This window comes from Saccopteryx bilineata, chromosome 4, assembly GCF_036850765.1.
Source record: "Saccopteryx bilineata isolate mSacBil1 chromosome 4, mSacBil1_pri_phased_curated, whole genome shotgun sequence".
NCBI lineage: Eukaryota > Metazoa > Chordata > Mammalia > Chiroptera > Emballonuridae > Saccopteryx > Saccopteryx bilineata.
In genome coordinates, this window is record NC_089493.1 from 130,559,664 (window position 1) to 130,572,604 (window position 12,941).

Genomic DNA, 12,941 nt, shown 5'->3' on the forward strand with positions numbered 1-12,941 from the left:
CCTGTAAAAAAATTAAAAAAAAAAAAATTTTTTTTTTGAGATTATAAAAAAAAAAAATGCTGAATAGGAAGGGACCTGATGCTCCCTGCCTCCTTCTGCTGATAACCAAAATCTGCTGGCTTTTGGGCCAACCTTGAGCTCAAAGATGATGCAGAATCTAGCTAAGACCAAGGCAAAGGAGGGCGACCACAGAAAGACACACATGCACCCAGCAGAGCATTTTTTTCTGATTAGGGCTAACCAGAGTCACTAAATCTAGTCAGATCAGTTAGGGATACTCTGGGTCCAGAATAGTCTGGAAGCCTTGATCCTGCTGCGTCATTAAGCAAGCAGCTGTCTTCCTGACAACAGACATGCACAACCAAGAGGGCCAAAGGGCCTGCTTTATGCTCTTGAAGGGCAAACACGTCTTGGAGCTGGGAAGATAAGAGCTTACGGAATTTCTTGAACTGGTCCCACATATTTAAATTCTTTTTCAAAGATCCAAAGCTGCAAGCCACAAAATGCTATTCCCTGCTTCTAAACACCACCACCCAGCACACATGGGCATAGAAGCTCTTTTTCCCCTAAAGAGCATGGCAACAAATACCAGTCTGAATGTCTGCAAGTGTTTTCCTTAGCCATCTTTGTCACTCAACATAGAGCCAGCATTCCTCTATTCCTGCCCTAATTAAAGTGGTTTCACCAAACTGCTCCAACAGCATAGGCAAACTGCAGAATTCCACGTATCACCCTATCACCAAGATGGGGCCTCTGCCTGAAAAGCACCAGGTAAAGATTAACTGAAGGTCACTGACTTCCCAGAAGGTCAGTACCACAAATGATTCTGGAGCTGACAGCAGTTCCCATTTTACTCTGTGACCTCTGAGGAGCCAAAAGGGCTCTGTAGGCATGGCAAGCAGTGCCCTTGTTAGGGGATTGTCTACTGGAGGGTACAGGAAAAAGAGTCCACAGGACAGCACCAGCAGCAGGAGCAAGCTGAGGAGGCCATAGGCTTGGGGGGAATGAGGTCCAAGTCCTCATCATCTGGAATCTCATCCAGGTGATACCCATCCTGGAGCAACTGGCGGCTCACATCCTGGTTCACCTGCTAAAAGCAATAAGAGAAAATTGTAAGCTGCAAAGCAGAAATAACTACTACCCAAAACGCAACCCCACGTCTCTTCCCAGAGCTTCCTGGCCATGCTCCACCCTCAGGTCAACCCCACACAGTCCTGTACTTTTCCTACCTGTGTCTCAGCCAGCAGTGAGGGACACCCAGGGGCCTGAGCCAGCACTGTCCAGGTTGCACTGTCACCAACCCCAGGGGAGCTGCTCTCACTAAATACAGAGGAGCCTGACCAGGCGATGGTGCAGTGGATAGAGCATTGGATTGGGATGCAAAATACCCATGTTTGAAACCTCGATGTCTCCGGCTTGAGCGTGGGGTTGCTGGCTTGAGCATGGGATCATAGACATGACCCTATGGTCGCTAGCTTGAGCTCAACCAAGGTCAATGGCCTGAGCAAGGAGTCACTTGCTTTGCTGTAGCCCCCTGGTCAAGGCGCATATGAGAAAGCAAGCAATGGACAACTAAGGAGCTGCAACAAAGAACTGACACTGCTCATCTCCCTTCCTGTCTCTCTGTCACCAAAAAATAAAAATAAAAGACTACCTAGGAAACTGATATATTAGATTGCAGAATATGTTTGAAAATTATTGCTCTGACCATTCCTACTGGGAATGAAGGCTAAAAAATATGGGACAATGATACCAGAATGTTGAATAGTAAAAGAATATGAAAAGAATATGAATTACAGTAGAACAGGGTAGAGAACAGCTTTGTCTTGCACTGCCAATTAGATATATTGTCCTCAGCTGTCAGCAGAGCTCATTTCTTGCAAAGTGGAACCTGTCAGCCTAGTTTTTTTTTTTTTGTATTTTTCTGAAGCTGGAAATGGGGAGGCAGTCAGACAGACTCCCGCATACACCTGACCAGGATCCACCCCGCACGCCCACCAGGGGGCGATGCTCTGCCGATCTGAGGCATTGCTCTGTTGCGACCAGAGCCACTCTAGCACCTGAGGCAGAGGCCATGGAGCCATCCTCAGCGCCCGGGCCATCTTTGCTCCAATGGAGCCTTGGCTGCGGGAGGGGAAGAGAGAGAGAGAGAGGAAGGAGAGGGGGAGGGGTGGAAAAGCAGATGGGCACTTCTCCTGTGTGCCCTGGCTGGTAATCGAACCCGGGACTTCCACACGCCAGGCCAACACTACCACTGAGCCAACCAGCCAGGGCCTATCAGCCTGGTTTTACCAGTTTTGCTGAGCAGAAGAAAAGTCAGCTTGGGCCTGACTGGGCGGTGGCGCAGTGGATGGAGCACTGGACTGGGATGCGGAGGACCCAGGTTTGGGACCGTGAGGTTGCCAGCTTGAGTGCAGGCTCATCTGGTTTGAGCAAAGCTCACCAGCTTGGACCCAAGGTCGCTGGCTCGAGCAAGGAGTTACTCGGTCTGCTGAAGGCCCGTGGTCAGGGCACATGTGAGAGAGCAATCAATGAACTGAGGTGTCGCAGCGAAAAACTGATGATTGATGCTTCTCATCTCCATTCCTGTCTGTCCCTATCTAGCCCTCTCTCTGACTCTCTCTCTCTGTAAAAAAAAAAAAAAATCAGCTTGGCTAATTTTTCTTGTCTTAGTTTTAACAATTTTAGGCACCCAGGTATTAATTTATAAACTGCCTTTATTTTCTTTGGTGGAAACTTGGAGGTAGCCAACAGTTTCTAGGAAAATAAGGAAGAAGTACCAGTGGTGTATAGTCATGTCCCCAGCACTTCACTTACGCAGTAAACCACGTAAGTCAGAACTTTACATCCCTTGTTTCTGTCTGGGACAGTCACTCTGGAAATGTGTCTAAAAGGCCAGCCCAGGAGTATCTCAGTCTGAGTTCCCATAGATGGAACAACTGAAGGAACAGAAGTTGTCTGGCCTGGAAGAAGGCAAGCTTGGTGGAGACGGCCAGGGGAGGATCAGGAATCCTGATCTCAGATAAAACACACAATCAAAGGAAAGGAGAGTAGAATAACTGGGTGACACTGGAGAGCAGGCCTAGGACTACTGAGTCCAGGCTGCAGAAGACACTTCAAATTAATAAGAAAGACTTAGCTCTAAGAGCTACCTGAAGAAGGAACTGTACATCTGTGTTGGGAGGGAAAGGCAGGCAGCACAGTTCCTTGGAGGTAATGAGTACCTGATTACAAGAAACACCCAAGCAAATGGAGGTGAGTCAACTTAGCTGGGGTTTATCTAGAGGATTCCTTTTCTCAGTGGCCCAGACTAAATCTGTGAGGTCATTTCCATCCCTAAGGGTCTAGGGCTTTCCAGGATTTTCAATAGCCCTCCCTGGACACCTATACCTCTGCTGTGGGAAGAGGGCAGAGCAGAAGACTGGAGAATCAACTGGAAGTGTGGCCCAGCGCCAAGCATACAGTAGGCACTACACAAGCTTTTGGCAGTGGTGGTGACACTGTCCTATGCCTGGCCCGGCACAGGAAGGCACTCTGGACTTGCCTCTGCAGAGGAATACCCGGAGGAGTATCTGGATTCCAGGTCCCCATCACTAGAAGAGGAAGACAGTCAATTCAGGGGGATGCCTGTGGAGCACAGCTGCAAATGGCAAGGCGGACATCATGCAAGGAGTCTGTCTGCAGGACTGAGGAAGCAAGGACCACACACCACAGCACTCCAGCCCAGAATCTGTTGAGTATAAATGGTTCCTTCAATGGCCCCAACAGGGTCAAATCATGGTTACTAACAGTGCATGACACAACAGGGCAGGATGATGTCCTCAGACAAGGCTGGTGCTCCAAGTCCGAGAACAGCAAGAATCTGCTGAGTCCTCAAAGCAAGCCATCTTGGGAAGGGATAGTGTTGCAAGGAAGACAGCCCCAGAACATGCAGGAAGGATCTTGAGAGAGACAGGGACCTGATAAAGATACCACAGGATCTGCCGTTTTACCCAGGTCATTCCCCAGGAGATGTTCCCAGGGAGAGCACTCACCTGTCAGAGTTGAGGGACACCAGGCTTTCATCTGGACTCTGACTAAGAGCAGTATAGCCTTTGTTAAACTTCATCAACCTAAGGGTAGTGGGAGGAGAGATTACGCAGAGATGAAGCACCTGTATTCGCTGGGAAAGCCAGAATTCTTGCCTTTATGTCACGACCTGCCTTCTACCTAGTCACAGAGCCGCCACTGCCAGCCTGGACCTGGCTGCAGCTCCTCAGAAAGCGCAATATCCACACCACTCCCCCGCGGCTCCGAGGAAAGCACGACTTTCATCAATCAGAACCACATGCCCGCGCACACACATACCGCATCTAACTAGAGAACACAGAGTGTCAACTGTTCCTGGCAGAGCTACTGCACAAGGTCCATCCGACCCCCAGGGTCGACCACTCTCTCCGGCTCTTCCCACCCCGCGTGCCACCTGCGCTCCCGGGGACCCAGCCACCACGCATCTGATATAACTCTTGCTCCGAAGCCCTCGCCGGGCACTGTCACACACACACACACAAAGGGTCGTTCATACCAGTAAACCTGACAAGCTGGGGTCCGCGGTCCCTAGCTGCCCTTAACCGAGGGCCCCCGTTTCCCAGCCCCAGAACTAGGCCTTCTCCGGAAACCTTGCATAGGAGACAGCGCCTGCTGGCACCTTTTCCCTGCAGCGTCGGGGCGGCCTCGCGAGGCACCCAGCATGCCTTTTCTCCGCAGAACGGCCTTGGCCAGGTCCCGGTGTTTCTCTGAAAATCAAAGGACGCGGGTCAACGGGCTCTGCCCAGCTCCGCAGGGTCTCCCAAGAGCCAGGAACCTGCTCGTGTTTAACAGATTTTCGGGGCGGGAGCAGGCCGCAGGGGCCTCTCCGGGGTCTCCCCAGCGGGGCTCCGGAGCCGTCGGGTGGATGCGACAGGCCGCCCAGGAATAGACCCCCGTCCGGCCGCACTCACGCAGCTTGGCCTGAATGGAAGGCGCGCGCATCACCATGTACGGGCCCCGCTTCTCCATGGCCGCCGAGGTCTGCTCTCTTGGTCGGGGGGCTCCGCGGGCGCTTCGCCCGGAGGGCGGCCCTGCAGCCCGTGTCACGTGGCCCGAGGCCCCGCCGGGCCAGGGTCCCGGGGTCGAGGCACGCGCCCCGCGATCGCTAGACTCCATCGCCGCCACGGCCTGGCCACGCCCGGCGCAATGGCTGAGGCGCTGTAGACAGAAAGCGAGACGGTCCCCCTTTGAACAAGTCAGCGCGCAGGCGTGGGTCGACTCTGCAGAGCTTTCCGGTCACGCCCAGTGGGGGCGTGGCGCAGCCGCTCGCTCTTCCGGGGGCGGGGTCCTCTCAGTCGCTTCTTTCTGGTGCACTGCGGCACTGGTCAGTCTGCTCCTGAACTTTAGAGGTGGGTTGTTCTCTAATCAGAGTCAAGTGTTGATACTTGGGAGGGTCTTGGGTGTGCCCCTGTGTGCACTTGCTTGAGTGGTGCTTTTCCAGAAGAGCTAGCAGACCTGAGCGAGGGTCACGGACCTTGCGGAGGTCACAGAACTGGAGGCAGCGTCTAGGCTGTTGGCTCTAACGCCAGCCCTAGTTATCTCAACACCACATGGCGGCCTGTAATCTTGGACGAGGGCACACCCTCTCTGTAGGCCTCAGTTTCCACTTCTTTTTTTTTTTTTTTTTTTGTGTGGAGCGGAGATAGACTCCAGCAGGTGCCCGGGGGCTGATGCTCGAATCAACCGAGCCACTGGCTGGGGAAGGAGATGGGGGGGGGGGCGGCGGCGGAGAAAAGCAGATATGGCTCCCCACCGGACATTCAACCCAGGGCTCGGGCTGGAACCTAGGAAGTCAATATGCCCGGCCAATGCTCTAACCATTGAGCACCCGGCAGGGCCAGTTTCCACATTTTAAAACGGAACCAACATCACTGCTCCCTGCACAGAGAGCTACAAGCAAAGGTGAAAAGAGCTGCAGAAAGCAGGGTGGCAGTGCGTGTTGTCTGCGTGTGGCCCAGCAGGATGTCACAGCTCTTGACTTCTCTGGCCCCATGGGATGTGCCAGAGCTGGCTGGAAAGAAGTTCTGGGTCCTTGTAGGAACTGCCAAATCTCAAGAGGCTGCTGGAGGCTAATGCAACTTCTGAGCTCTAGAGCCACAGTGGAGCTGATCTGTGTCTTAGGCAGCATTGAAGAAAACAATTTAGAGCTGGAGGTTTTTTCGTTTTTGGCTTTTAATTAGAGGCACAAAGGAATGCTACTGTTAGATTCCACTTGTGGTTTGACAGAAAAAGCAATCATGGTTCAATTTGATATTTAATCTTCCTGACCTCCTAATGAAGCTGGTTGTTAGGCAATGTTAAGTCTCCCAGAGAAGGAAACCAGGCCAAACGTGAGGATAAAAACAACTTATTGGGCCTGACCAGGCAGTGGTGCAGTGGATAGAACATGAGACTGGGAAGCGGAGGACCCAGGTTCGACACCCTGAGGTCCCCAGCTTGAGTATGGGCTTGCTGGCTTGAGCATGAGATTATAGACCTTACCTCACGGTCACTAGCTTGAGCTCAAAGGTCGCTGGGGTCACTCACTCTACTGCAGCCCCCCCCCCCATCAAGGCACATATGAGAAAGCAATCAGTGAACAACTAAAGTGCCACAATGAAGAATTGATGCTTCGCCTGACCTGTGGTGGCGCAGTGGATGGAGCGTCGACCTGGAAATGCTGAGGTCGCCGGTTCGGAACCCTGGGCTTGCCTGGTCAGGGCACGTATGGGAGTTGATGCTTCCAGCTCCTCCCCCTGTCTCTCTCTCCTCTCTCTCTCTGTCTCTCTTTCTCTCTCCTCTCTAAAATGAATAAATAAAAAAATAAAAAATAAAATAAATTAAAAAAAAAAAAAAAAAAAAAAAAGAATTGATGCTTCTCATGTCACTCCCTTCCTGTCTGTCTGTCCCTATCTCTTTCTCCAAAAAAAAAATTATTTTTATTGGGGCATCTTTGTACAGATGGGCTAAGACCAGAAGCCTAGCCTAGGATGGGGTTTGGCCAGAGGCAGATTAAGGTAAAGTCTGTTGAGCGCAGAAAATATTGAGCACCTTAAATGAGAAAAAAGTTGGGGTTTTTGGGGGCTCAAGGTGTGCACTGGGAGCGCCCTCCATTAACTCTGCAGTATTTCCAGCCACAGGGCAAAAACTTCTGTTAATTATGGCAGTTAAACGGTGGGAGGGTAATGATTAATAACTATAACAATGTTCAGATGAGTAATAGGGACGTGACCAACTGGCAGAATACCCAAGGAAGTAGGTATCTAAGGCACGTTAGAAGTAGGGGCTTTGCTGTCTTCTGGCCTAACCAGCCTTACATGCAATGAACCTAGAATTTGAATCCCGTTTTCTGTGGACTCTAAAGAAACGGTTTTTCTCAATGCTGAGGTCGCCGGTTTGAAACCCTGGGCTTGCCTGGTCAAGGCACATATGGGAGTTGATGCTTCCTGCTCCTCCCCCTTCTCTCTCTATGTGTGTGTCTCTCTCCTTCTCTCTCTCCTTTCTAAAATGAATAAATTAAAAAAAAGAAACGGTTTTTCTCATGACTATGCTACCTGTTAAATTGTTGGGAACCTCACAAAAGGCCAAAGAAAATGTGATCAAAACCCACTTTGTGGATAAAAAGGGGGCCACATGCTGAACCTGACGAGCTCAAGGGAGGCCTGCATGGTAACCACACAGGATGGTCTGAACTAAAAGCAGGTCATGATGGATAGTCATGTCAAGGTCAATGCTTACCTTAATCGTGCCTGTTTTCTTTTGCATCTACAATAACGTACCTGATAACATACATCTGAAAATAAGAGTACAGCCTGACCAGGCGGTGGCAGAGTGGATAGAGCGTTGGACTGGGATGCAGAGGTCCCAGGTTCGAGACCCCGAGGTCACCACCTTGAGTGTGGGCTCATCTGGTTTGAGTAAAGCTCACCAGCTTGAGCCCAAGGTCGCTGGCTTGAGCAAGGGGTCACTTGGTCTGCTGTAGCCCCCCGGTCAAGGCACACATGAGAAATCAATCAATATGAACAACTAAGGAGCCGCAGTGAAGAATTGATGTTTCTCATCTCGCTCCCTTCCTGTCTGTCCCTTTCTCTGACTCTGTCTCTGCCAAAAAAAAAAAAAAAAGAGAGAGAATACAGTAGTCTCATTTATTGCGGGGGTTAGGTTCCAGAACCTGCGATAGGCAAAAACCCATGAAGTAGTGACCTTATATTTATCTTATTAATATATATTTTAAGGTTTTATAAACCCTCCCCACACTCTTATAAACCTTTTCAATTTTTCTTTTTTTAATTAGAGAGAGAGAGAGAGGGATAGACAGGGACAGACAGACAGGAACGGAGAGATGAGAAGCATCAATCATTAGTTTTTCGTTGAGCGTTGCCACTTCCCAGTCGTTCATTGATTGCTTTCTCACATGTGCCTTGACCGCGGGCCTTCAGCAGACCAAGTAACCCCTTGCTGGAGCCAGAGACCCTCGGTCCAAGCTGGTGAGCTTTTTGCTCAAGCCAGATGAGCCCACGCTCAAGCCAGCGACCTCGGGGTCTCGAACCTCCGTCCTTCCACTTCCCAGTCCAACGCTCTATCCACTGCGCCACCGCCCGGTCAGGCCCTTTTCACTTTTTTAGGCTAGAAAATGCATATTTTACCACAAAAATAATTACAATAATATACTGCAAAATCCCGCGATATAGCAAAAAATCATTATACAAAATTAGATATATACAATTTTAAAATCTACGATACAGTGAGACTGCAAAAAGTGAACTGCAATATAACAAGGGACAACTGTAATCTTTTCCGGCCCCCTCAGGGCAGCCACCCAACCAGAACAGAAACTATAAATCCCTCGTTATTATCATGTTAATTATCTCATGCCTGCCTATGTAAAATAAGTTTGAGCATATACATTTTTACTTTTTATCCAGTCCCATAGATTTCCCTACTTTGCTTCCTCCTGCCTCCCTAATCTATCACCAGTAGGCTTCATGTAACCCCTCCCACCTTACCTCATCATTAGTGCCCAGTTTATTGCCACATGATTGGACATGGGCCCTGAATCCAGATTGTTTGCTCTTATTGTTACCACTTATTGGAAAATTATTTATCTTTATGTCTTAAGTTTCTTTAGCTGAGAAATGGGGATAATAGCCTGACCCGTGGTCACGCAGTGGATAAAGTGTCGACCTGGAACTCTGAGGTTGCCAGTTCAAAACCCTGTACTTGTCTGGTCAAGCAAGGCACATATGGGAGTTGATGCTTCCTGCCCCTCTCCCCCCTTCTCTCTCTCTCTCTCCTCTCTAAAATGAATAAAAAAATAAATAAAAAAGAGGGGGATAAAAATAGTACCTATTTAATTGTATTGAGATTAAATTGTCAAGTGCTTGGAATAGCACTTGGTACTCCGATGTAACCTTACGAAGTTTAGTGTTCTAGGTACTTAGTGTGTATTCTTACTTGGCTTTATGCTCCCCAAGGGCAGGCAGCCTTATTTATTGTGTATCCCTTGTTTTTAGCACATAGTATCACATATCTGTTGAATGAATGTCCTATTTCCCCCTCTTTAAGATTTTTTTTTTAAGAGAGGGAGAGAGGAACAGGCAGGCAGTAAAGGAGATGAAAAGCATCAACTTGTGGCACCTTAGTTGTTCATTGATTGCTTTCTCATATGTGCCATGATGGGGAAGGGGGACTTCAGCTGAACGAGCCAGGGACCTTTGGGCTTAAGCCAGTGACCCTATGGGGTCATGTCTATGATCCCATGGTCAAGCTGTCAACCCAGTGCTCAAGCTCTAGTGAGCCCATACCCAAGCCAATGACCTCAGGGTTCTGAACTTGGGTCCTCACTGTCCCAAGTTGATGTGCTATCCACTGTGTTACTGCCTGGTCAGGTTAAATTGATTTTTCTTTTAACTTTTCCTTCCTTCCTCCTTCCCCCCTCCCTGCCTCTTTCTTTCTCTTTCCAGAGACAGTCAGAGAGAGGAACAGACAGGAACGGAGAGAGATGAGAAGCATCAATCATCAGTTTTTCGTTGTGACACCTTAGTTGTTCGTTGATTGCTTTCTCATAAGTGCCTTGACTGTGGGGCTACAGCAGACTGAGTAACCCCTTGCTCAAGCAAGTGACCTTGGGTCCCAGCTGGTGAGCTTTGCTCAAACCAGATGAGCCCGCGCTCAAGCTGGCGACCTCAGGGTCTTGAACCTGGGTCCTTCCGCATCCTAGTCCGACTCTATCCATTACACCACCGCCTGGTCAGGCCAGGATAAATTGATTTTAGGGAGAGAGAAAAGACAGAATCATAGATTTGTTTCTGTATGTGCCCTGATTGGGCCTAGAACTGGCAACCTTTGCATATCAGGACAGTGCTCCAACTTACTGAGCTATCTGGCCATAGCAGATTGTTTCTTGTTGAGTTCTTTATATATTTTGGATATTAGCCCCTTACCAGATATATTATTTGCAAATGTTTTTTCCAGTTCAACAGGCTTTTTCATTTTGCTCATGGTTTCCACTGCTATGCAGAAGTTCTTTAGTTTGATGTAGTACCACTTGATCATTTTGCTTTTGTTGCCTTTCATGTATGATCCAAAAATCATTGCTAAGACCAATGTCAAGCTTACTGCCTATGTTTTATTCTAGGAGTCCTATGGTTTTAGGTCTTACATTAAAAAAAATTTTTTAAACAATTTTATTGATTTTAGAGAGATGGGAAGATGAGAGAGAAGGGGGGAGGAACAGGAAGCATCAACAAATAGTTGCTTCTCATAAGTGCCTTGACTGGGCGAGCCCAGGGCTTTGAACCAGCGACCTCAGCATTCCAGATCAACGCTTTATCCATTACACCACCACAGGTCAGGCTTACATTCAAATTTTTAATTATTTTTTTTCTTGAGACAGGAAGGGAAACAGATGAAAAGCATCAAACTGTACTTGCATCACTTGAGTTGTTCACTGCTTCTCGTTTGTGCCTTGACTGGGGAGGGGAGGGTTCAAGCCAAGCCAGTGACCTCAAGCTCAAGCCACCAACCTTTGGGCTCAAGCCACCGACTGTGGGATCATGTCTATGACCTCATGCTCAAGGGGGCAACCCCACACTCAAGCTGGATGAGCCTGCGATCAATCCAGTGACCTCAGGGTTTCAAACCTGGGTCCTTAGTGTCCAAGTCGACGCTCTATTCACTGTGCCTCCAGTCAGGCTATCATTCACACACACACACACATTTTTTTTTTACAGAGACACAGAGAGAGACAGAGAGATGAGAAGCATCAATCATTAGTTTTTCATTGGGCATTGCAACACCTTAGCTGTTCATTGATTGCTTTCTCTTATGTGCCTTGACTGCGGGCCTTCAGCAGACCGAGTAACCCCTTGCTGGAGCCAGCGACCTTGGGTTCAAGCTGGTGGGCTTTTTGCTCAAACCAGATGAGCCCGCGCTCAGGCTGGCGACCTCGGGGTCTCAAACCTGGGTCCTCTGCATCCCAGTCTGATGCTCTATCCACTGTGCCACTGTCTGGTCCGGCGCTATCATTTTTTTTTTTAAGATTTTATTTATTCATTATAGAGAGGAGAGAGAGAGAGAGAGAGAGAGAAGGGGGGGGAGGAGCAGGAAGCATCAACTCCCATATGTGCCTTGACCAGACAAGCCCAGGGTTTTGAACCGGCAACCTCAGCGTTTCCAGGTTGACGCTTTATCCACTGTGCCACCACAGGTCAGGCCCGGCGCTATCATTTTTATATACATTTTAAACCATTTAAAAATGTAAAAAACAATACTTTGCTTGCCAGCCATACAAGAACAACTGGTGAGCTGCATCTGGCTCAAGGGCCATACTATGCCAGCCATACTTATCTTAGAGATAAAGGAGACACAGCCTGTGACAAAAAAGGCAGAACTTGTTAAGGCATTGCCATAACAAACTTTAAGGGGTTTAGAAGTATTTACAAAAAATTTACTACAATACCCATGTTTCTAAAAGCACAAATGACTTACTCAAGTAAAAACTAAATTTAGAAAAAACAAAAACAAAAAACTAAATTTAGAAATCTCAACAGAACTGAGGATGGAAAGGAAACAGTAACCACATTTTCTAGCTGCCAATTCTTTCCCTCTGCAGTCAAGTCTCCAGCATGTCAAAAAAATGCCAGTAACTTCTTCAACCCTCACCATCTTTCCCTTCATTTTCTGGACTTAACCAGTCTTTGGGAGCTTTCCTCCCTCATTGCCTAAAATCAACTTCTGGGATGCTGAGGTAGATTCCAAACCACAAGGTTGCCAGCTTGAGTGTGGAATCATAGACATGATCCCATGGTCATTGACTTGAGACCAAAGGTCGCTGGCTTAAGCAAGGGGTCATTGGCTTAGCTGGTACCCCCTGGTCAAGCACGAATGAGAAGCAATCATTGAACAACTAATGTGTTGCAACTAAGAGCTGTTGCTTCTTATCTCTTTCCAGTCTGGCTGTCTCCTCTCAAAAAAAAAAAGATTTTATTGATTTTAGAGAGAGGATAAAGAGAAAGGTGAGGGGGAAGAATGGGAAGCATCAACTCTGAGCAGTTGCTTCTCATATGTGCCTTGACTGGGAAGCCCAGTGTTTTGAACCAGTGACCTCAGCATTCCAGGTTGATGCTTTATCCACTAAACTACCACAAATCAGGCATCCACATCTATATCTATGATTATTCTGTTTAATATTTCCTCTGCCTCCCAGTGTCTAGGACAGGGGTCCCCAAACTTTTTACACAGGGGGCCAGTTAACTGTCCCTCAGACCGTTGGAGGGCCGGACTATAAAAAAAACTATGAACAAATCCCTATGCACACTGCACATATCTTATTTTAAAATAAAAAACAAAACAGGAACAAATACAATATTTAAAATAAAGAACAAGTAAATTTA

The 12,941-nt window shown here is 48.2% G+C and overlaps 1 protein-coding gene across 2 annotated transcripts; it reads right to left on the bottom strand.

Moving 5' to 3' along the window:
• Positions 1–833: 833 nt before the first annotated feature.
• On the bottom strand, positions 834–5,274 carry FAM219B (family with sequence similarity 219 member B). 2 transcript variants are annotated; one of them, XM_066278194.1, is made up of 5 exons: positions 4,980–5,274; positions 4,688–4,775; positions 4,035–4,112; positions 3,545–3,593; positions 834–1,087 (listed from the first exon to the last, which is right to left on the bottom strand). In XM_066278194.1, the coding sequence occupies exons 1-5, from the start codon at positions 5,182–5,184 to the stop codon at positions 923–925; spliced, it is 585 nt and encodes a 194-aa protein (XP_066134291.1). In that variant the 5' UTR covers positions 5,185–5,274; the 3' UTR covers positions 834–922. The 2 variants fall into 2 exon arrangements, with proteins under 2 accessions (XP_066134291.1, XP_066134290.1); XM_066278193.1 differs by having other exon boundaries at positions 834–1,090.
• Between the last annotated feature and the right edge of the window lie 7,667 nt (positions 5,275–12,941).

Coding starts and splice junctions, on each gene's coding strand:
- FAM219B (XM_066278193.1), bottom strand. CDS start 5,184: ATGGAGTCTAGCGATCGCGGGGCGCGTGCCTCGACCCCGGGACCCTGG. Junction 4,113..4,687: donor CCCGACGCTGCAGGGAAAAG/GTGCCAGCAGGC, acceptor CACTACCCTTAG/GTTGATGAAGTTTAACAAAG. Junction 3,594..4,034: donor GTGTCCCTCAACTCTGACAG/GTGAGTGCTCTC, acceptor TTCCTCTTCTAG/TGATGGGGACCTGGAATCCA.